This window comes from Cyanistes caeruleus, chromosome 7 (assembly GCF_971803275.1).
Source record: "Cyanistes caeruleus chromosome 7, bCyaCae1.hap1.1, whole genome shotgun sequence".
Lineage (NCBI taxonomy): Eukaryota > Metazoa > Chordata > Aves > Passeriformes > Paridae > Cyanistes > Cyanistes caeruleus.
Window position 1 is genome coordinate 27,330,316 of NC_141707.1, and position 22,697 is coordinate 27,353,012.

At 42.2% G+C, this 22,697-nt stretch overlaps 2 protein-coding genes across 9 annotated transcripts in view; one reads left to right on the forward strand and one right to left on the reverse strand.

Moving 5' to 3' along the window:
• Positions 1-16,919, reverse strand: TMEM169 (transmembrane protein 169). 8 transcript variants are annotated; one of them, XM_086897945.1, is made up of 6 exons: positions 16,785-16,919; positions 13,249-13,373; positions 5,380-5,818; positions 3,627-3,915; positions 1,779-3,510; positions 1-1,606 (listed from the first exon to the last, which is right to left on the reverse strand). In XM_086897945.1, exons 3-5 carry the CDS (start codon positions 5,681-5,683, stop codon positions 3,363-3,365), a joined length of 741 nt encoding a protein of 246 aa, XP_086754071.1. In that variant the 5' UTR covers positions 5,684-5,818; positions 13,249-13,373; positions 16,785-16,919; the 3' UTR covers positions 1-1,606; positions 1,779-3,362. The 8 variants fall into 8 exon arrangements, with proteins under 8 accessions (XP_086754071.1, XP_086754070.1, XP_086754069.1 ...); XM_086897944.1 differs by lacking the exon at positions 13,249-13,373; XM_086897943.1 differs by lacking the exon at positions 13,249-13,373 and adding an exon at positions 16,114-16,215 and having other exon boundaries at positions 1-3,510; positions 16,785-16,898.
• Positions 16,902-22,697, forward strand: part of PECR (peroxisomal trans-2-enoyl-CoA reductase) — a 17,968-nt gene continuing 12,172 nt past the window's right edge. The window contains exons 1-2 of the mRNA XM_086897946.1: positions 16,902-17,062; positions 20,090-20,223. Of these exons, the coding sequence (XP_086754072.1) occupies positions 16,945-17,062; positions 20,090-20,223 (252 nt within the window). The 5' untranslated portion in view covers positions 16,902-16,944. The remainder of the gene's footprint in view (positions 17,063-20,089; positions 20,224-22,697) is intronic.

Consider the following 22,697-nt stretch of genomic DNA (forward strand, 5'->3'; position numbering starts at 1 on the left):
TAAAGCCACATATATCTTTATTCTCCATCCAGGCCAGCAAGGATGGGAAAAGGGAATGCAATTAAAAATAACAATCAGCAAACAGTACTTTTATCTAAAAAACATCCAGACTAGAGCAGCCAGAAACACACTCAACAATCAGAGTAACTGGAATTCCCTGCATTCTGACAGTGGCACATAAGCAGAAGTTACCTGGGAGTTTCTGCAAGCAGGGTAGAACGAGACAAAAACTTGTGCTTTTTTTCTTTTACAACAATTGATAATGATTATATATTTTGCAACAGGGAAACTGCTACAGAAGGTAATGGGCAAATGACAAAGCTATCCAGTTGTTTAGAGAAAAGTCTGAATTAACTTTTACAAATAGCACCAGAACTAATCCCAAGCACCAGAACTAATCCCAAGCTTAAAATAGCACCCACCAAAATCAATGACAGAACACCTTGAATTTAGCAGGAGCCAATGCAAGCTTAGTTAAGTGTAAAGAAGTAGAAAACACAGGATGGATTGTTCCAGAATATTCTCCAAACCCAGAAGCACACCTGCCACTGCAGAGGGAGAGTACTGTGACTCTTCTGACACTCCTTTGTGTCTTCGTAGCAGTAAGAGGCACAGATTTGGTTTTGTCTCCACTCCAGCCGGCTATTAGCAATCATGAAAGCAAATCCTGCAGCTCAGCAGACATTTTACACGGATGTATTGTGTAATGAGCTGGTATTTATCACTGAAGCCCTCTGTAAGCTGAAGGCTCTTTGTGCTACTGACCCCAGCCTTTGGTCTAGTCTTGAACAGCTGCTGTTTGGCAGTGACAGCTGAATTGGGTTTTCTCCCTCTGCAGCAATGCACACTTGCCAGCCATCCTTTCCCCAAACTTGTCTGCTGCATGTTAGGGCCAAGATACACAATCCATCCCTTTCATGCCAGCAGTGTCCCTTTAGGCAAAGCATGGGAACACTTGCCAGTGGACCTTCCTTTTACTTAATGCTTGTTAAGCATCACTTATTCCCACCCTCTAGCCATGTGGGAACCTGCAATTACCATGTGGAACAGTTATTAAGCAGAGTGGCTGCACTAGGTCACTACAGACTGCCAGCTCTGGCATGGCTCATCCTCAGCATCTCCATTAATTCAGAGGCAAATCATCCTGCCTGATTCAAACAGGCCTGTGAAAGGCATTCCACTGCTTGAACCAGTCCCAGGCATATGTCAGCCCTTTAAAGCCCACTAAACTACCTGACATTGTCTCACACGTTGGGGTCTATTTTTTTTTTTTTCTGGAAGTTGGTAATTGCTTTGAAAGACCTCACCAGTGAAAAATGAAAGTAGGAAGCAACAAACACAGCCTGGCTCTACCTGTGCCCAGGGAGCACCACTGCTTTCTCAGTTAAGTGTGGGGCCAAGACTGCTCTTGATATTTGTTTTGTGTGTTATTCACTGTTAAGCCTTCAGCCAATGCTAAGAGGCTCCTCTGACTCCCAGGGATCAAGGATGCAGCAGATACTACTTATTTCTCAGTGTCTGGACTAGAGGATCAGATGGACTTGTTTATACATCACCGGTTCCCAGATGTTCTAACCAGGACAGTCAGTGTAGTCTTGAGCTCAACCTTAAAATGCAACACAAAGTATTAGTTTCTGTGAAATACAGCTTCTGAATGCTTCTTTTTGCCATTCTAACACTAGAACAGTTCCCCATGATAGGGAGACCGGGGAAGTGAGACACCTTCAGAGACAGGAGTGACCATGCAACTGACAGACTGTATGCCACAACTTACCTACCTACACACATGAAAATGGTGGGCTCCTCTGGCTTGGGGATCACCGACTTTCCAGCAGCACCAGCTGAACTGGAGCACTGAGAAAATTAACCATGTTTCAGATGTGTTACTCAGCCCCCATTAGAATCTGCTACACCTCTCTTTAATTTTGCTCATCTCCTTCCTAGGCCAAAACCCCAATAGCTGATCAAGAAAAAAGAACTTTTCTGCTAGTAATTTTTTTAAGAGACAATTAAATTTTTTCTAGCCTATGGTGGCCACCTCAGCCTGGTCAGGAAGCCCACTGTGAAGCCATGAAAAATCCAAAAAGGAGGGAAAACCATTATGAAAGTAAGACACGAAGCGGGGAGAATGTATGATCATGTATGATCTATTGCTCTTCCATATAATTAAGCAGGAAGAGGGATAAGGTGGGGAAAGGCAACACAGATTCCCAGAGCTGAGGCACAGATGGACATGAACTTCTGGACTCCCAATTCTGAAAGGAGAGGTCCAACAGCTTTTCCATAAGAGCACGTTGAAACCCACAGTAATTTGTTTCAGAGCCCTTCACATCCCAAGAGCCTTCAACTCCACCTCCCGAAATCCAGGTGCTGCAAGTCCACACCTGCATTGCAGTGAGATGTAAATGGATTGCCCCTTCCTTAGGGACAGGCACCTCCTTAGGTGTTTCCTCCCTATAATGCAACTGTTTGCACTGCACACTGTGTATGACTCCTGTAGATGGTTCCTTCCTAGCAGTGTACATATCAAGAGATCCACTGCAGGTGTGTTCCAAGCACCTATCTGAGCACCTGCACTTGAGGGATCTTGGTGACACCCCCATCAGGTCCCCACACACCGCATTACAAAGCAAGCCCTGTTCTTCCGTTGTGCAATGGGGCTGTTTCAGGTCAGCGCAGAACTCACTTGCCTTTGTTGGCAGCTATGCTGTCCTCTCCCACTATTCCAGTGGTCTGTGACACTGGACTCTGACAGTGTCTAAGCAGTCAGCCTGCCTAAGTTAGCTGCTTTTGTTGGAAAGACTGGGAAAGGACCCTAAGAAAACTGCAGGAACATCACACATTTTGCAATTTAGCCTCCACCTCTGAATAGGTTCCTATCTCTTGAAGTTCATCCCCCAAGCAGAGACTTCTTTTCACTGTGTCATAGGTCACTACTATGTCCTACTGCTGAAAAGTAAAGTCTACCTTGATGGAAGTGGACTTTTCATAATATATCTCTGCCACTCCACAAACAGCCAGAGCCCTGCAGACCTGGATTTTCTTACGATTCCCAGAAGCCGTAATTAGCTACAACACATGAGAAATCCTTGGAAAGCCATGCACCTCCCCACCCAGAGCATGTGAAGCTAGCATTCTTGCATTCTGTGACATTCAAAGAGGACCCTCAGCCCAATACTTTATTCATTAAGTTTGTGTTTAAATATATATGTATATTTTTTTTCAAAGCAGTGTATTATTTTCTAGGTGAGAACACTCACGTGTGACCAAAATAGTCATCCAGGACAAAGGCTCAGACTGCTGAGGTCTCAACCCCCTGCGCAGAGCTCTTGCCAGAGAGACTACCTGAGATATTGTCAGAATCAAGCAGCTCGACAATGCTGTACGGAGAACAATCTTCCAAGCCCAGCTTGCTGCAGAGCCAGCCACAGAATCCTTTCTCCATATCCCTGACAGCGTGCCACCAGTACCCAAAGGACCATGCTACCTGGGCTACAGCTGAATACAGGCCTAGGGAGAAAGAAACAACCATAATTATAATTGGGTAGAAGATAATTAAAAAGGGGCAAAAGGTGATTTTGTGCCAGAAGGTCCTCTCTTCGTTGTACACCAAGAAGATGTTGTACCATGTAATGGTTCCATAGTAGAATGAAACCACGAAGGACACTACAAAAATGATGGGGAGGCAAATGATGGTCCAGAGGATGATGTGGGGCCCTCTGTCTAACCCAATATCACACTTCTTCTTCTTCTCAGGTACATCTTCTTTAGGAGGTTCCTTTGACTTAGCCAGTTCCTGCAGCTCTTTATCCGTTAGTGTGACGTGGATATCCACCATCTGACCCTTCTTCTTTCCCCTGGTGATTGTTCCAGTCAAGGTGACATATCGGCTGTCTAAAGGCATGTTCCAGACACCTACAACACAGATAAACTCCTCTACATCAGATTTATTTTCTGGACAAAGTATTTTGTGTAAATCCTCAAAGACCCCAAAGACAATTAGATAGTGCATACGGAGTTACAGTTAAAACTAAATTTAAAAAGATGGAAGGCAAGAAGCAATGCAGTATGAAGAAAATTACCACAGAAGAAAATGGAAGAAGAGCTAATGAGGAAAAAGACAGGAATTCCAGATGATAGAAATCACAAGGGAGAAAGCTCCAGGATCTCCACTAGGGACAATTCATGAAGGGAAAGTGCTGCAACACAGTAAGTCAATTGAAAATGGTATGCCTGTTTTCTCTGTTTACTTCATAGATTTATTGCTGAACAGCATGGACACTTGGGATTAATTAGATAAATACCACTGAGATACTTGTTTTGGAATAAGCACATCCATACATGGAGTTATACCTGAATTGCTAGTATTTCACTTTACATTTGCATTGCATCTCAATCCAAACTAATTTTTGAAGGTTAGAAAAACTTAACAAAATGTCATAAAATTGTATTTGCATTCTGAGAGATCGGCAGAGGCACCAAACTGGACAGTATTGGTATATATGTTAAAGTTACAAAGGGACTGCCTTAGCTTTCAAGTGACATTGGTATAGGATGGGCCATCTGGCCATAAACTCCTCTTTGGGGCTACAGTGTATTTCCTCCTGGTTTTAATTCTGACTAGCTTGGAAGAGGGTCATCAGAAATTCTTAAAAAGAGGCTGAGCAGCTTGAAGTGCTCTGCAAAAGTAGGAAGTCAGCAGGTAAGTAATGAGGATAGGGTCTGGGATCATGGGGGAATCTAGTGTATCTGGTGGAACAAGAACATTTAAGCCCCTCTCAGCCTGCACTGCTGACTCACAAGAGTATTTAGCCACATGACCTGCCTTCCACACTTCCCTGAAAAGGTACCCAGGGCAGACAGCATAAGTGAAAGTGATTCCAAGATGGCCCGTGATGACCTCACCAAATAATCACCCTTTAAGAGGAAGCAGTGCTGAGTATATGCAAACAGAAGGCAACAACAAATCCTAGATAATGAGTTAAATTCCCTATCAAAGGTAGAGCCACTAACTCCATCTGCTTCTATCCTTTCACTTAACAAGCAGTTATTCAGGCATGGACAGTGGCTTGATCACAGCTTCGAATGACATCATTGGCTTAATGCATGCATAGCACCACAACCAGCACATACATTCAAACTAAGACTGTAGCAACAACCAAACTTTGCTAGTTTGAGAACAAACTAGCAAAGAACTGAAGGAGACATCCCAAATCAGCCTGTAATGCTTTCAGTTTCAGAACACTTTCATGTATGAACTCAAGCTCTCCTTGCCTGCAGTCTTGGAGAGGGTTGGTCCCACAGTCACTTCTATTTCACTTTAGAGCATGATGGTATCAAAACAGCTTATGTGAAGTGAGAGTTCTCAGGATTACATACCATCTGTCATAGACTGACCCAGGAACTTGGAGCCTTCCTCAGAGCTCCTCTCCCCTCCTTCTTCATCCACCTGTTCTTCTTCCACCTTATTGTCATTCTCAGACCGATACACTATTATTGACTCAGGACGGGACTCTTTCTTCTTCTTTTTCCTCCGGTCCATAGTGGCTTCCCCATCAAAGGTCACAGTGGTTGCCACAGCCCTTCTCATTGTGCCACAGCGAGGGCTCTGGCCTCCGGACTTGCTGTCCTTCTGCACGGTCTCCTCCATCCCGCTGCTGCTCTCAGTCACCTCACCTGGCATCTTGTAGCACCTGTTTCAAATCCAACAGCACCAATCCTGCACTTAGAAGTCATTGATTAACAATGGTCCCATGGATGCTGTGTTCTGGTTAGTTGTCCCACTGCTGGTATCCAAACTATGCACTCCATTCCCAGCCTAAAATGAGAGAGAAGGCTGAAAAAGTGTCTTTGTCTTACCAAACAGAAAAGATTGGCAGAATTTTAATAAAAAGGGTTACTTCCAAGTGGTTTAAATGTCATCTGAAGATCTCTATTACTGTCCTTACCATCAGTTCTCTTACATGGATACATGTTTTGTGGTATCTAATCTATCTTGAGTCTTAGGGTCCAGTTTTCACTATAACAAACCAAAGCTACTGGAAACAGTACTAACATTTATAAGAAGGGATTAAACATAGCCAGCTTACTGGATGAATTTAACATTCCTCTGTAATGCTGGAAACAGAAGACAATAGTTTTGGCCCAAATGCATCAGAATAAAGATTGAAACCATAGATGAGAAAGAAGTTAACTTAAGGGACTTAATTAAGAGGTTAATTTAAGGGACTGGCCTACAGACAACTGCAGCAGGAACACTGTGCTTGTCCAGCATTACAACAGCTATATTGGTGCCAGCCTTTCTCATTTTGATTGTCTAATGATTTACTCCCCTTATGCAAGGATATTAGAAAAAAATAATCAAATTATGTCAAAATCAGGATGTTTCAAACTGTAACAGTTCAGCAAAATGTAGTGTTGCCATACTTTAAAAACACAGAATATACAGTGGATTTAAAGCAAAATTATTATTAAGGTGACTTTGCTGGAGAGGGAATTGGGAACCACAGTAAATTCTTCTGATTGCGCAGAGAAAATAACACAAGTCTTCACAACTCTTTTTAGCAAAAATAAATTTTTGCTCCTCATTCAAGCAAAGTTAACAGCGATATCAAGTGAAACTGTCATCCATGGGAAAGCTGCCTAAGTAAAAAACACATAATTAAACATGCATCGAGGTAGACAAATCCTGCTTCATGAATATGGAAAAAGAATTAATGGTTCTTGGATTTCCTAACATTTAAGGAAACTGACTGTGCCAAGTATTCATGAAGCATTTAGGTACAAATCTGAATACAATGAATAACTTTTTAACAATTCTGAAGAGCTCTGTTGAACATTTACATGAATATTTGTGTTTAAAAGAATGCATGCGACCAACAATTATGCTTCTACCTAGTAACTGAGTCTTTCCTTTAACAGGAAACTAAGACACAGGTATCATAGTTTATAGCCTACATAATACTGGGGAAAGAGTTTTGAATGGATGACAGAAAAAAGTTGAGCATTTTTAAATTCAGCAGTATGATCCTGGCCTTCCCACAGATCTAAGATTTTGCTGGTGTGTTTTAAATTTTGTGCAGAACTTTAGATCAACTATTTATGCCTCCTATGCTCACACTTACACATACCACACCCACACAAAACTTGTAATTGTATCACTTTAACACCTAAGACTTTGCCCATTTGGCTCTACGGAGGCTTGAAGAATTCAACAATTCAGATTATTTTTGTGCATGAGAGAAAATAAATCTTCTCATTTAGACACATAAAATGGACTTAAAAACCCCTCAAGATTCAGCATACCCCAGAAGCCAGACTACTTCTAAGTCACTGGGCAGACAATATTTTTAGCTCTGCAGCATGGCTGGAAAGAGTCTGTTTAGATTGCCATCACCTGCCTTAAAATATGTATGCCTAAATTAGTAGACATACTGGAAAACAGAAATTCATGTAAGCTTTTGTTTGTTGTTTTTTTAAAAAAATGCCTTCATGAGTAAATGGAATGAATTTATGCTATGGAATAAACTGTCTCTTTGTAGTGAATTCATTCAGAAAGTACAGTAGGCTCTAACATTTTTCTCTGAAAATCAGCTGTAAAAATTCATGGTTTGTATCTATAAAACCCTAAAATTAACTGATTGAGCCTAATAAGCCCCTGAGACAAAAGTTAGATTCTGCTTCCAAAAGTGAGAAAAACAGGAAACACAGAAACCAAAAGCATCACTTCTGTAATAACCTACTAAAAGTCTAGAGAACAGAAGTTTCTTAGATTCCCAAAGTCCCTGGCTGTAGTTGCATGTTCAGTCCCTACTGACTTGAGAAGGCAATGACTTACAAGTAACATTTAAAAATAACACAAAGCTACAAGCAAATATCTATAGTTGGGCTTTTTTTTTTTTTTTTTTCCTTAAAGTTGATCCAGCTGGGCCTTGCTTAAACTCACAGTGGATGATAAGCTAATGTCAGTTCTCAGTGTAATGCCAAAGCCCAAAAGACTATGTCAGCCTTGACTGTGCAAGGAGCAAAGTGATGTCTCTTTTGAATCTCTCACAGATGGGCACTGCCAATCTGTGTCCTGTTCTTGTGCTCACCACGCAGGCAGAATGCTGATTAATGTCCAGAAGATGCCTATGATCCTATACCCAAGTTATTTTGCTATGTCTAATGTTCCCACCCCACTATAGCAGCTACTGCCTCTGTGAGTTATCACCAGGACTGCAAACACCTCCACAACAGGGTAATCTGAGAGTGGCAGCTCAGTTTCTCCTCTTGCTGATAAAAGGAGAGGGAATGGGGGACAAGCCCCTAAGAAGAACTGTTGCTGTGGCTGAGTCAAAGCCCTTGGGATAAGGAAATGAAGGAGGCCAGATTATTCTGTTTAAGGCACAAGAAGGTAAAATCTGATGTCAGTCTGTCTACACCAAAACCAAAAGCATGTAGGAGGTCCTTGTGACCCAGCAGAGGAGGATGAAGCAAGATAAAAAGCTGAAAGATGCAAATACAGGGCAGATGTTAGGTAGGTGTTTTAACAAAGTGGGTAGGTGTCCCATGGTATCTATCATGCATGATAAGCTGTCATGGGAAACCTCCAAATCTGGACAGCCTATACTGGCAGAATTTTGGTCACCTGTACTTGACCAGAAGAGGGGAAGTCCTCTGGTTTGCATAAGGGAGCAGTCAGATTGAAGATCACAAAGATCCCTCCTGATCTTATGCCTGTTCTCACAGTACATGCATATTTTTCTCTCATTGGTTTCCCAATGAAGCAGCTAGAATATCTCCTGCCAGCTGGTCCAGAACTTCTGAACACAGCACTTCAAAATACCACCATCAGCCCTACATCCCACAGCAGCGCTGCTGAGTTGAACAGGTTCAAGCTTCAGTCCCATTTTTCTTGGGAATATTTTCTCTGTAATTGTGAACAAGAAATGGGCTCTTGCAGAAATCACAGTAGTGTACAAAGAGCTTAATTTTTCTCTCTTCCTTTTCTTTACAACTTCTAAAGATAAGGCCAGCTCTCAAAACTACACAGCTGTCCATAGCACCAGTTCCTTCAGCCACACACCAAAATCTTCACCCTTTAAAAGCCTTGCTGTGGAGCTGAAACATTAACAATTGCTGTGCATCTCATACCAGCAATGCCTCCCATGTGTGAACTCAGGGCAGACAGGAATCTAATAACTGTCCACCATGGGAGGGAAGGAAAAGAAATGGTCATATTTCAGAGACAGCAAGGAACAGTTTATTAGCCAAACAATTTGTTATTAATCTCCATATGAAAACAGATGGAGAACCCTGGGGAGGCTGCTCTGCAAAAACACTTTGTCGAGCAATTTTTAGAAGCACAGTCTTCTGTTACTATGCAGGAAAGCTACGGCTGCTTATGCTTCCTGTGACAGTAATAGTCTTTGACACACAAAACAGGAGCCTAAAAGCTTGGCCTTGCACCATTTAGGTCAAAGGAAGCCTCTTCCATTGGTTTTCAGGGTTTGATATTGCTGCTAACAGAAGAGAAATTATCTGGTTTGAATGCAGATAGGAAGGAAGAGCCTCCCTGCAAGCTAAAAAAATCCTTGATCTTAAATCCCTGCTACAGCACAAGTAACCTTTTTATGACTGCTCAGAGCAGACATGAGAGGAAAAAATGTAGACAGTAAGCAGCAAAGAGCATAAATTTTTATTTTTATAGTCACATAAAATGTACAACACATAAGAAGAACTGGCACAGCGTCTTCACTCACATCATGCAGGGGTTGTCTGCAAAAACAAAAAAACAACCTGTGCTTTAGAAACACTATGATTCATGCAGGATGGGGAAGAGATGAAGGGAAATCTATCCCAGAGACACACCTTGAGAGTTTCCTAGCCACAGATCTTTTGCTTGTGGCTTTTTTTCCATAACCTCTGCATCCCCAATCCCATCTCCACTGAACCCCTACCTCTGATTTTGTGCATGTGCGTGGTTTTGAGCATGCATGTTACCCAAAGGATCTTCTCCAATCCCTAGTATTTTTAAAGGGCTGGCAAACTGTACACATGAAAAATAGGTGGCATTAGATGCATCCAGCTGTTCAGGACAGAACTGTCTGTCACCAAACAATCGTGTTATGATGAAATGCATTGGTCTAATGCAGGACATGCAGCCCCTAGGCCCTAGAAAAACATGTGACAAGACATATATAAGAAAACACATTTAATTCACATATTATGTAGTAAAAGGGCCGAATAGAAGGGCTCCCTCCACAGCTTTGGATCTGTTTTAAATACCTAAATGACTACACATTAGCTTTCACATATGTATCCTCACCTGCTAAAACAGAGGATGTCTGTTTCCTCTTTATTTCATGGTGAAATAGCTCAAACGAGATTGTACAGTTACTTGACACTAGCAAATAATCAAGGCTGTGATGAATGAATTAGACGGTGAGGCAAGAACAGCTCCTCCCTATCAGTACCAGGGTCTGTGCAGCTTGTGGTGAGCTTGACAGGGGGATTTATCTCACTGAAAATAATAAAATGTTATTTTTAGCCATACAGATTCTTCACCAAGCAGCTCCTTCTACAGGAATGAATGTCTAAGAAAGGAGGGAAAAACTACCCCTCCTGGCAGTGGCTGATTTTAGGCTGCATTGTCTGTGTAACAACAGCAAGAAACACAAAGGAAAACATCTACCTCTACCACCCCAGCAAGGTAAAAGAAAGCAAATACCAAAATTCAAAGTTCACACCCATCTTTCTCTCCCTGCTTAATCCAAAGGCTTCCAAGCACTTTCATTTCTTGGAAAGAGAAACAAGAAAAATGACCATGCTCTGGGCATACTTCCAAGCAAAAGCAGACTTGAAGCTGGACTGCCAAAAGCAGAAGATGAGCAGAGGGGATAACACAGTAAAATGACTCAAGCCACCAAAAACTTTACAGGTGTTTGCTAGTGGAGCCTTCCCCTCAGGAGCAGAGGGTGCTAAAAGCTCAAGCTAAAAGCAAAGGGAGGTGTGGGCAAGCAACATGATTTCTGTGGACAAGCACTGCCAGACCCAAGTTTGCTCAGTCCCTCCAGTTTATTACAGGCACACAGCTCCTGCCTGTTGACAGGTGCTGTGGCCAGCTCAGCTGTTTGACCATTAGTGGAGCTGCAGCAGGACTGGACTTGCTTGGGAGTGGATTAAGGGTTTCCTGGCTCCTGGGGCCATGCTGGGTAGCTCAGGACCCTTGCTCTCCCTTCCATTCTTCCACGAGACACCAAACTCTTGCTGACAGCATTCTACAGATACAGACAAAACACCAAAAAAAAGCAGTAAAGAGATGCATTTCAGTGTCACTATATTGTTCCTGAATAACATTTTCCAAGGATATTTTTAAAAGTCAAGGACATTTTACAGAGTATCTGTTCTATGAATCAGTTCTTTTTATTTTCCTTTGCTGTTTCATAACTTTTCCAAATGTCACAGAACAGTAACTGCTGTGTAGATCACTTATTAATGAAAACTGGAGGACAGCATACGAGAATAGCTGAGCATTTTTATTTTATAGTAAATGGAATGCCCAATTAATTTTCTTGCACACCAACTTTTTAAAAATCCCCTAACTGTACTAGTCTACCTTTTTTGGAGCAAAAGCCTGAAATGCTATCTTGCCCTTGTCTTCCCACTTATTTAAACAGACTGCTAGAAGAAAGAGAAATTGAGATAAAAGAGACAAAGCTTCCCACTGCCTCCACATGGATGATATCTGTTTATGTTTATTATATTATGCTAAAAATGTCAAGGAATGGCATAGGCACATTAGCCTTTAAAGAGAACAAAGGCTTTAAAAGGAGCCTGATTTGGAATTGGAAGGTTTGAAATCTTCAAAGCAAACCAAGCATTTAGATATGAGTCTTGAATAAACTCAAAAGTCCCTAAATTTTGTAGGAAAAATTAAGTTTCAACTGTACAGGCACATTTTCTTTGTTCCCCTACTCTACCCCTCACTTCTGGATTTGCCAAAACAGGCCATCCTGCACCTTGAAAAAGCAGGTGCTCATTGCAAGCCCTGCCACATCCCCCAGGTCACAGCTGGATTACACTGTACTATAGGAACACCTGAACAAAATCCATCCCACCATCTTTAGTCAAACATCCTGCCTCCACAGCAGTGCCTTTAGGCTGGGATCAAGTGTAGCATCTATTTTTATCGCTATAAGACGCAGCCTTTCCTTGGCTGGGATTGGGAGATGCACTAGGAACTTGCTGCATACACAAACCAGAGTTGTGTCTCCTCCCCTCCAGGCATCCAAGCAGATGCCTAGAAAACAGAAAAAAACAAGTAAGTAGTACATGGAAACAGAGCTTTGACTTTCCCACACCAAAGTGCAGAGAAAACACCTTCTACACAGCCTATACACACACAAGTGGGAGTAAGAAACATTGGGAGTTGCTCCAAAGCCAAGAAACACCACTGGTGGGTGTGAAGCACCTGTACTAACACAGGACTTCTGCTACTGACCTGCCTGGCAGGGAACGCCAGTGAAGAGCTCCAAGACCGGCATCATGTAGTAGTCTCAAGAGCAGATTTTAATGCATGCTGGAGTCTTTTCTGACCTTTACAATAACTAGAGGAACCCTGGTTAACACCTCAGGCTCTTTTTCCTTCCTTCCTACTCAGAAGATCCTTGACCATCTCAAGTCTCAGTCCCCTTTCCTGCCCTGCTCTGTGCTGGCAAAATCAATCACCCCAGTGCTTTAATCTGACAAAATGAGGGAAAACCACACATTGAAATACCTGCAATTAGAGAGGAAGCAGTTGCAGCCACACAGCCTAATGGAAAATACAGTCAACTGTAAATCCAGTCTGGAAAGCATTATCTGAAAAATACCAACAACAAGCTACATACATCCTGTGGTTCTTCTTTAGGCAAGATATCTGGGGGCTTCAAATCAGAGCTTTCTCTGAGTAACACCTGGCTGCAGCCCAGGAGTTGCTGGAGAACACAACTGCACAGAGTTACAACTGGAACATCCCCCTGGGAGTGGTTCAGGATTGTTTAAGGCATTGCACAGTAAATATAATCTAGGATATTTAGACAGTATCTCCGGCAGCAGGAATTACATGGCTCAGGGGAGTTGTGATTGGATACAAGTGCAGATAGAGATCTGTGATGCCAGGATATTAAAAATGCAGCACTTTGAATTGCAGGCAAGTGAAAGCTTCAGTATCATTAGTATGGTACTAGCAGGGTGTGTGATTGTTTAGAAAATCTATATACGTACCTGTTTCAAACTGTTTGATGCTGATATTCTGTATCTCGCACCACTGTGAACTCTGCTCTGAGTGGGATGTCTGTCTTGGTATCTCCTCCATTTTTTATTTTTTTTTAATCACTGGGATGAAATTGCTAGGGATAATGATGAAAGATTGTATAATCCTGATTATGTTCTCGTTAGACTGAAATCCCCCAAGACATGGCTGAAAGTAAAGTGCCTTTTCAGAGAGGAAGTCCCCAAAAAGATGAATTGACTAGAAAGCCTGAACATCAGCTGGGGCTGACCAGGAGGCTGTTCTAACATGGAAACCTGAAGCCACAAAACAGAAAGGCTCCCCCTTGCTGTTGAGAGATGATGAAAGGAAAAGCAGCCTCAGGAGATAATGTACAGACAGGAGGTGAAAGTAGCAGGGATTTTCAAAGAGGCCTGTTGCATAATCCCCACGGAAAGGTCCAGAGAGGTAAGGACAAATTCACACCAGCTTTCATTTGGTTTTGTCTCAATCCAAGCATTTCTTGTAACAGGTATGGGAAGGAAGAAATAATTGTTATTACAATTGTGGTTTTTGGTATCTCAGGAGAAGAAAAATATGAACCTGGAGCACCTATAAGAGTGGGGTCTGGGAAAGCAGAGGCTACTGGAGTGCTTGCCTGCATTTTTCTGAAGGCTAACCAGCAGAAATCCTCTATGAAAAGCTGTCTCTAACCTTAAAATTTTATTTCAGGCACTAAGATGCTTTTCATTAAATCTCCTCTGCCCTCACCTCCTTGTGAGACTGCTGACCCTAGGGATACCTCTCACAGGGTTTGGATCCTGTGGAGATTTCTCTCCTGTCTGGACCCACCCCTTTTCTCACATCAGGTTGGTACTTAACTACTCTTGAAACCTTTCCCCTTGCCAACATATATTCTGAGCTACAGGAGGGCACAGACACCCTGGAGGATAGCATGCCATAAGGAATTCTCAAGGCAGTACATATCAGTGCCAGGATTTTTAAAGTATGGCAGCATACTGGACTGGCAGGAGTCATCAACTGAACAGCTGAGCCATAGGCTGGCAAAGCACGTCAGCTTTGGACAAAAGTAGCCTTTTCTGAAAACGGAGAATTTCCTATTCATCTCAATAAAATGAACTACTTCATTCAAAGCCAAGACACAATCTGGGGGATGTAAAAACAGGAAATCTAGTTTTTCCTCTTCAATATGTAAATAAAAATGTAGATGTTCAAGAATGACATATGCTAATCCTACAAATCCAAAGAAGCTGACAACTGGAAAAAAACTACTGATTTTTTTTGTCATTTTGACTTTTGAATGGTTGATGTTTTAAGCGATAGTTATACCAAGGCAAAAGAAGTCAGATGGTAAACTTAAAAAAATATAAAATTAAGACTCCGAGGCTTTAAATGCAGATTTATTTTCTTCCAAATGCAAGCTGACACATACTGAAAAAACAAAAAATAAGCTGTATAATCAGACACTATTTTCTAACACATAAAAATTCAGAATCTTAACATTAAGTTTATAGAGTACCATCAATATGCAAAAGCTTTATGCTTACTGAATTTACCATTCTCTGTGTGGGGTGACAGACCGACATGTTTTAATGCTATCAAAAGAAGTAACATTCCTTTGTGGTTAAGAAAGTACAAGCATATGAGGAGATTAAAATTGATTTAGTTAATAAGATTTTCTTCCTTTCAGCTGAAATAATTTTGAATTTCAACAACGGGAGTCAAATCGATTCACATAAAGGTACAGTTTGAATCCTTGGTTCAAAGGCAACGCACACAACAGTGAACAGAAGCCACTGCTTTGCTGAAAATGTCCATGAGCATTGGTTATCCCAGCTCTATTTCTTGTGGATACATTTTGTACCAGAAGGGGCTACCCTCCACTGAATTCCAAGGAATGGATGTTTCCTTTTCCCTCCTCCTGCCTCTACAGTCTTTATGCCTTTCCCCTTTCTCCTCCCACACATCACTCACAGAACCTTAACGCATGTGTTCAGCCCCTTTTTTATGGCATTTCTGTAGCTACTGGGAAATACCAGAAACCAAGATACATCCTGATAGGGGAAAAAATTTTTTTGATAGTGCTCTCCAGGAAGAACACTGAAGTCAAGGAAGTCACATGAGTAGAAAGGCCCACTGGATTTTCCTTGAAGCTATGCAGCTCAGTTAGGATGGCAGGCAGGCTGGAATATGAAGATCTAATTCACTAGCACAGATGAGTACTTCTCCTGGGATTAATTGATTGCTCTGGTACAGCCTGCCTAAGGTATGTAGAGCACCCAGAGACAGTTAATGGGGATCTGTGAAGTCTCAGATTGTGAAAGATAATTAAAGGAAGGGAAAAAATTTTTTGCAATCTCACTCACAGTGCTTCATGTTTTGTCTCAAGAAATTAAAATGCTTTAAACACTGAAGTATTCTGCAAACACTGACCCACCTGAAAAGGGCAATTTTGTCTAACAGTTGCCTTATTGGCCTAAGTCACCATGCAGAAATCCACCCCTGTCTTGTCACCCTTTGGTGAATGAATATGGACACACTGTTAGAACTTCTCCATGCCTTCCCTCTCATACCATTAAAAGGAAGGCATACAGCTTTCCTAGAAACACACTGAACTTCAGAATAAAGATGTTATGATAAAATTGTCCCCGATTTAAAGTATTAAACCTTAAAATATGCTTTTGGAAAAGTAAATAATAAAAAGTACATTTGTTTCATAAATGAGAATCCCAAAACAAACTCAATGATTCTACCACTTTACTTACATGTCTCAAAAAAAAACCCAAACCAAAGTCACTCTCTTCTCACATTAGCCAATTCTCCTAAGGCAAAAATAACAAGACAAAATTGAGATATACTTTCAAACATCTCTTCTATTGAAAAGGACAGAGGAGATGCCTGGAAGGACACTGAACATGCACACACATGCTGCTGAGCACATCAGCGCTGGTTAAAATCACCTGGAAAGGACAAAGATGCTTTGTCACTTCACTGTGGGACAGAAAAGAAAATAATGTTGTCTGTCCTCTGTGTCAACTGAGCTTAGTTAGGGCCATTTTAAGGGGGCCGGGAGAGTGGGGACGGACACCACCACCACAAAGGCATTTTAGCCCAAAATGACTCTGCTGGGGACATGGTAAACGCGATCACCTCAGCCTTCACGGCTTCTTCCCGACAAAGTCCGTGCCCAGAGAGAGGACTGCCCGAGGCAAGCGCACACCAGCACCTTCCTCTGCTCCGTGACCCCCTCCGGGCTTTCCGCCGGCTGCTCCCGCTGCTCCTCAGGGTGCCTGCCCGCGTCCACGGGGAAGGTGACCGAAGCGGAACAGAATAGAAAACCAAGGCGACCCATCCCTTGCAAGCAGACGAGCCCGCGGCTGCGGGCAGGTGGGCGCTCACTGCGGGGTTGCAGCGGCGACCCCGCGGCGCCGCCGGAGGCACCGACCCCTCCCGGGCGCTCAGCGGTTTCTGCCCCGCGGGGTCGGACCCGGGCGACACCGACAGCGGACAGCCGCCCCCCGTGCCTTACCTGCCGCCCGCGGTGCCGAGCTGTCCGCGGCACAGGACCCTAGCACCGCCGCCACCGCTCCGCCGTCGCCGGCGCCGAGCCCCGGGCGGGAGGGGCCGCGCGTCACGCGGCGGGGCGGGCGCGGCTGAGGCGGGCAGGGAAGGAGGCCGGGAGGGGGAAGATGGCGGCGGCGGGGCGCGGGCTGCTGGCGCCGGGGCTGTTCCGCGGGCGGGTCGCCATCGTCACCGGCGGTGGCACCGGCATCGGCAAGGCCATCGCCGCCGACCTGCTGGCGCTAGGTGGGCGCGGAGCGGGCTCCGCAGGAAGCCCCGGTGGGGCAGCGGGGCGAGGAGGATGTGGGGAGGGCGGACGGAGTTTGAGGGGCCGTCAGGGAGTGCCCGCGGGCTGTGCTGTGTTTTGGGAACTGACGGCCCTCGGGGACAGTGTGCGAGGAGCCCGTGGGTGGGACATTGTGATAGGGTCGGTGAATAGCAAGGGGTTCGAGGTGAGGTTGATGTGGGAGTGTGCCTTTTGGCCCGCAAAGCAATCGCTATTTTAAACACAGAGGTCAGTGAGGTTATGTTAAACCAGGACCCTTTCTCTCAGACTCTCCCTTCAGTGAATTCTCATGCTGCTTTAACTGGAGAATTTACGAGGTTGTTGAACCTTGATCCTTACAGAGCAGTATCCTGGAACTGCTGCCCGCACAATAACATGCTAAAGACAGTCTCTGCGATTTCAGGAGCGTACTGAGATTGAAGAACATCTTAATGATGCACGGCGTGGGCTTTCTTTCCACGCTGAATACAGAGAAGCGGTAAAACCTAGAGTGAAACGCAGTCTCCTGACTTTCTGGCCTGAGACCAGGAGAGGTAGAAAGGACTTTGCAACACCTTTCCTGCAGATTTCAACATCAGTGCCAGGGATCATCGGCATCAGACTGGGTTTGGCTAGTTTAGTTTAGTTTATTGTCACGATTGGATTCAGCGCCTTCAGAATACCAGCGCTCGCATTATCCCTCTCGGTGTCACACTGCCGTGGTTTGCATTGTTGGAATGCGCACTACTGCACTGCATAGTAAAGAGCTTTCTTTGTTAAGACTGTGCTGGGAGACATCTCTGCCTCTCCTGGCCTTTGTGCTGCAGCTTTCCACTAGCTTTGTGGAACTGAATAGAGGATTAGTTCTGTTACCTTTGTATTACTGGAGAGCTAAGTATTTTTTTTTCAGGTGTCCTTACATGCTGCTTTAAAGAGGTGCTTTTTAAGCATCATCACACTGCTTAACAATTGTGATGTTAAGCCGTTACGTTGAAATTGTGCTTAATTTGATCTTTGCTGTTTTTCTCAAGCAAAATACAACAAGAGTGTGTCTGTAACAGCCTAAATAGAGCACAATAGAAAACAAATCTATACAAAGCACATGAGAAAAAGTGAAGAAAGCCCTGTACAGGACTTAAGACTGACTGAGTAATCCTCACTGCCTCTATATTTGCTGGTTACTCCTGACAAGATAATGATCAGGAACTGTTTTCATGTATATCCTGCACTTCAGGTAAGGGGGGCTGGTTCTTACAGGCATAGGAGCAGTAACAGGTAATAGTGGTCATGATATACATTGTTTATATAACCAGTCTCCTTTGAGGTCTTCTGGGAAAATTTAAACCTTTTATCTGCAAACTTGTGCCCTTTTCCCTGACCCTATCAGGAAATGGTCTGGTCATTCTTTGTGAAGAAAATTAAGTGATGTAGTGTCTGCTTGCACAGTATGTACCAAGTGCTCTTCCATGATTAGTAACTCGCCCTCTCCCAATTAGTATATTTAGCAAAAAGATCGTCTTTTACTGGGCCTTATTCTATATCAGTGTGTGTATTAATAAACACTTAAGTTGGTAAATACAGCTGGGTTACTGTAACTCAATATTTTGTGTTACTTGGTAATTGTGTGTGGCATTTTACAAACTTTGTGTTAGTTAGGTGGTTGTGCAAGTGACTGGAGTTCTTAATTTTAAAAAAAATCAGGAGACCTCAGAGACCACTGTCTTTATATATGTTGTTTTAAGATGGCTACTAATAAAAGGTAAAGTTCCTTTTCCTATGGATATGCAGCTGAAACACTTCCCTCTGGAAGAATGAAACTCCTCTCTTTTTAATATTTTTTAAAATATATAGTTCCACAAGCCAGCCTGAGTCAAATGAACAGCTTGCTGTTCTTTCCTCCCACTAGTTATTTTGAGTCGATTCTAATGTTTGCTTGATCACATGAGAGGCCAAATTCCACTCTGCAACAGAGGGTGGAAAAAACCCCCACACCTGGCAAGATGTTAACATTTTCCATTTTTTGGCTGGTTGAGGATGGTTTAAATTAAAGCAGATGAGCAGCAGACCTGATACGAAGAAAGGATTACTTCTGCTGAAATGCTAAGATTATAGAAGGAGCAAACTGGGAGCAAGACCTCCTTGCCTAGTAATTTGCTTATCCATTACATGAAATTGCACACTTGCTGAATCTGCACTAGGAATTAATTTGGTGTCCTTTGGTTTAGTCTATGTAGTAGCAATTGCTGAAGCCTCAAAGCTGTCCTGAGTCCGTTGGTGTGACAGAAGAAATTAGACTGGTAGTAGTGTGAGTGCTTGACTTAAATTTGGCAACTGCATTGTTTTTTCTCCATAGAATGAGTCCTTCTGCCTCCAAATGCTGAAAAAAAAAGAGCACTTGAGCTCCTGCCTTATTTTTTTTTTCTCTCATTTCTGCAGCTAAGATTCTGCAGTGCCACAGGGAGGGCTCTGTTCCCACTGTCTGTAGACTGCAGATAGGGATTAATCTTGTGAGGCTATTATCCTTTCCTTCAGCCTCTGTAGAGTTAAAAAGCAGACCATTACATTTACTCACTGCTAGTCAAAATTACAGCCAGTTGTACAGGAAGATTATTTTTGTGGTTTTAAGAGCAAGCATTTTTTGTAATCAAGACCTGCTGAAACATCTTTAAATCACTTAATTGATAAATGAGGCAGCTGTGAGCAGAAGCAGCAGAAGTGATGTCTGAAAGCTGCTTTGCTGACTCTGCAACGCACAGGCTATCTTCCCTTCTGCAGGAAGGAAAGGAAACCTTGGGGGCATTTTTTTTAATTGCTCTTTTCCTGGCACAGAGGGATCTTGTTGCTAAGAAGCACCTGACATCAGTCATTTCTCTCTTTTGCAAGAACTTCAACACTGTATTTTCTAGTCAGTGACTAATAAATGCATATCCTACAAGATATCTCCATGATGTTGCTTTAAAAATAGCATAATTGTGTTAGCTGAAGGATGTTTCATTTTGTCTCTACAGGTTGCAGTGTTGTAATTGCCTCTCGTAAATTTGACCGATTAAAAGCAGCTTCAGAAGAGCTGAATAATAGATTTGCTTCCATGAGTCCTGCCCAAGTGACTCCCATACAGTGCAATATCCGCAAAGAAGAAGAGGTAAAGATTAGCAATCTTGTTCTTGTTCTTAACATATCAAAAGCATGTCGTGTATATAAATGCTCAGATCTCCAAAGATTTCTGGGCTTCTCAAAAGTAGCTTAGATCAGGGAAGAGGTGGGGAAAAGCTTGGTTAAATTGATCTGGATAGATGTGCTTCCCAAGGGAAGACATTTGTTAGCCATCTAAGCAAAAAAGCATTTGTAAATATTGGCAAATATTTTTCTGACCATGCTTACATATTTCAGATATTACTGGGAGACACAGGTCTTGTAACTGGCATGATCTAAAGCAAACCAGAGCCCACTTAACATGATTCTTTGTCACATTGCTGTGACAGAAGTGAGGGGGTGTTAACTTGTGAAGATGGAGATCTCAGAATAGTTCCTTCAAACAGGAAGGCATAGCATGGAATCTGAATGCTTGTGACTTGACACAAGTACCTTACATTGTCAGTTTGGCTTGTAGTAAAGCCAAAAAAACCCACTGATATATAATATTTTAGCCATGTCAGAAATTTTGGTTACAGTTTGAGGTATGTCTCATTGTGAACTCTCTTACTATTCAAGTTGATTTTTAAATTTTTTCTTCATATTACAAAAAATGGAAGATCAAGAGCAAAAGTACATAATCCAGGTTCTTCAGAAGCCTGCATGCAACTCCTAATTTTTTAATCTCTGTAATTAAATATTTAAAAGTCCAACTTCAGGTTGGATTTTGAACTTTTTAAAGACAGATAGAAAATCTTCCAGTAACCACTGATTACTGCATTTTTATAAACCTCCCAAAGTCTCTCTTAACCTAAATATTAATGACCTTCAGTAGCTATGAAGATTCTGTAAATATTCTAGTACATAGCCATAAAACAAATAAAAATAAAGATTTCTCCCTTGTGGAACAGTTCATGCCATAAAATATTTATAGTGATCTACTCAGAATTTCTCTCCTAAAGGATGTGAACCCTGGGGCTGTGCAGTATGTCACTTCACCTACCAGTGAATTTTAGGTGTGTGTTTACTGGCATTAGCAGTGCAACATAATAGGTTATGGCAGATGTCAGAGGGCTACTTGCATGATTAAAGCTACAGGAAGGAAAAGAGGTAAAGAGGGAAAAAAGGTTTAAGGTTTTTTGAAAGTCTGTTTCTTGCAGAAAGTGCTCTGGCATGCTTAATAACCTTCTGCAGGTAAATCTGTATCTGAAATTGATTAGTGGGAACTGCAGCATTCTGGGAGATGGTTTGGGGCTTGCTTGGATGGAGAAATGAGGTACTCTCCACTAAACTTGCATTCTTTCTTTGTTTCCTTTTTAAGTGTGGCTAAATACCTATTTGACAAAACAGGCTTAAGTGGCTTTGGAAATTTTTGAAGGTGCTTTTCAAGCCTTCTTTATAATGCTGTGTAAAGTGTTTAGGCATTATTCTGTATGATGGGTAGTCATACTGGTACTTGGAGAAACTTCTGTCTTTGCTATTACCTTGCAGTTTTATCACAAAATTGTCCTGTTTCCAGTTTAGTTTTAACCTCTACCCATTTACAGACACACCAGAACCTTCCTAGAACTTTTTATATGGTATTAGTGAAATTTCTATTGGATGTCTCCTGTCAGTGGAAGTTCTCTTTAAACATTATCCTTTCAAGTATGTTTCTATTGAAGAAAGGCTTCAGAGGAAAGAGGCAGATTAAACTCTAGTCTTGAACTTTTCAGTTACTGATTTAGTCTTATAGTTTGACTCACTTCAGTTGTCCAACTGCTCTTACTTATTTCTCTTGAAGTCCTATTTAGAAAAAAATTGCTGTGAACATTTCATGGGCTTTTGGCTGATGATCTGAATAAGGAATGCAATTTCTGTTGCATGTTAACCTAAGAACTTGTGTACCTGTTAAATATTTCTCCATTGCAGATGCCCATCTCCAAGGCCTGATTTTTTATTGGTTAGAGACATCCTGTTATTTTTGCCCTTTAGCTTGTGCTGTTCTGGCTCTGTTTTTTTCTGTTAATGCTGAGATTCTCAAAGATTGCTAAGTCCTAGCCATGTGTAACTTAACTTCTGAATTTACTGTTGGACCAGAAATTTGTGATTTCAGCTCTTAAATTTGTAGTGAGGATAGCACTTCCTTACATTTAGCTATTTGGTTTGCAAGTTGAAACTAGATAAATTAACAATTGTTAACTTACACTGCTAAAAACTGTCAGAACTGAGGTGTATGGCAGGTTTTCCATATCCCACTGCTTACTATTGCTTATTTATTATGTTTCCTAGAGCAGCAATGGTTAAAAGTACGTTTTTCCTAATTTGCACTTGCTTGCTTTGTGGAAACTAGAGGAAAAGTACTTTTGGGCTTTTACTTCAACTCAAAGAGTATTGTACATCCACTTTCAAAACCTACTCCATTCTTAACTTAAAATTTAATGCCTGGGACTTGGAGTCATAGAAACAGGAATCAGTAAAAGATGTTGTTAAGGACTTTTGTAG

Bases quoted from the DNA above. Each gene is read 5' to 3' on its own strand.
- TMEM169 (XM_086897939.1), bottom strand. From the start codon at position 5,683: ATGCCAGGTGAGGTGACTGAGAGCAGCAGCGGGATGGAGGAGACCGTG. The intron at 3,916-5,379 runs GTATGTAATCCT...TCTGTGTTGTAG, and splicing joins GGGTCAGTCTATGACAGATG to GTGTCTGGAACATGCCTTTA.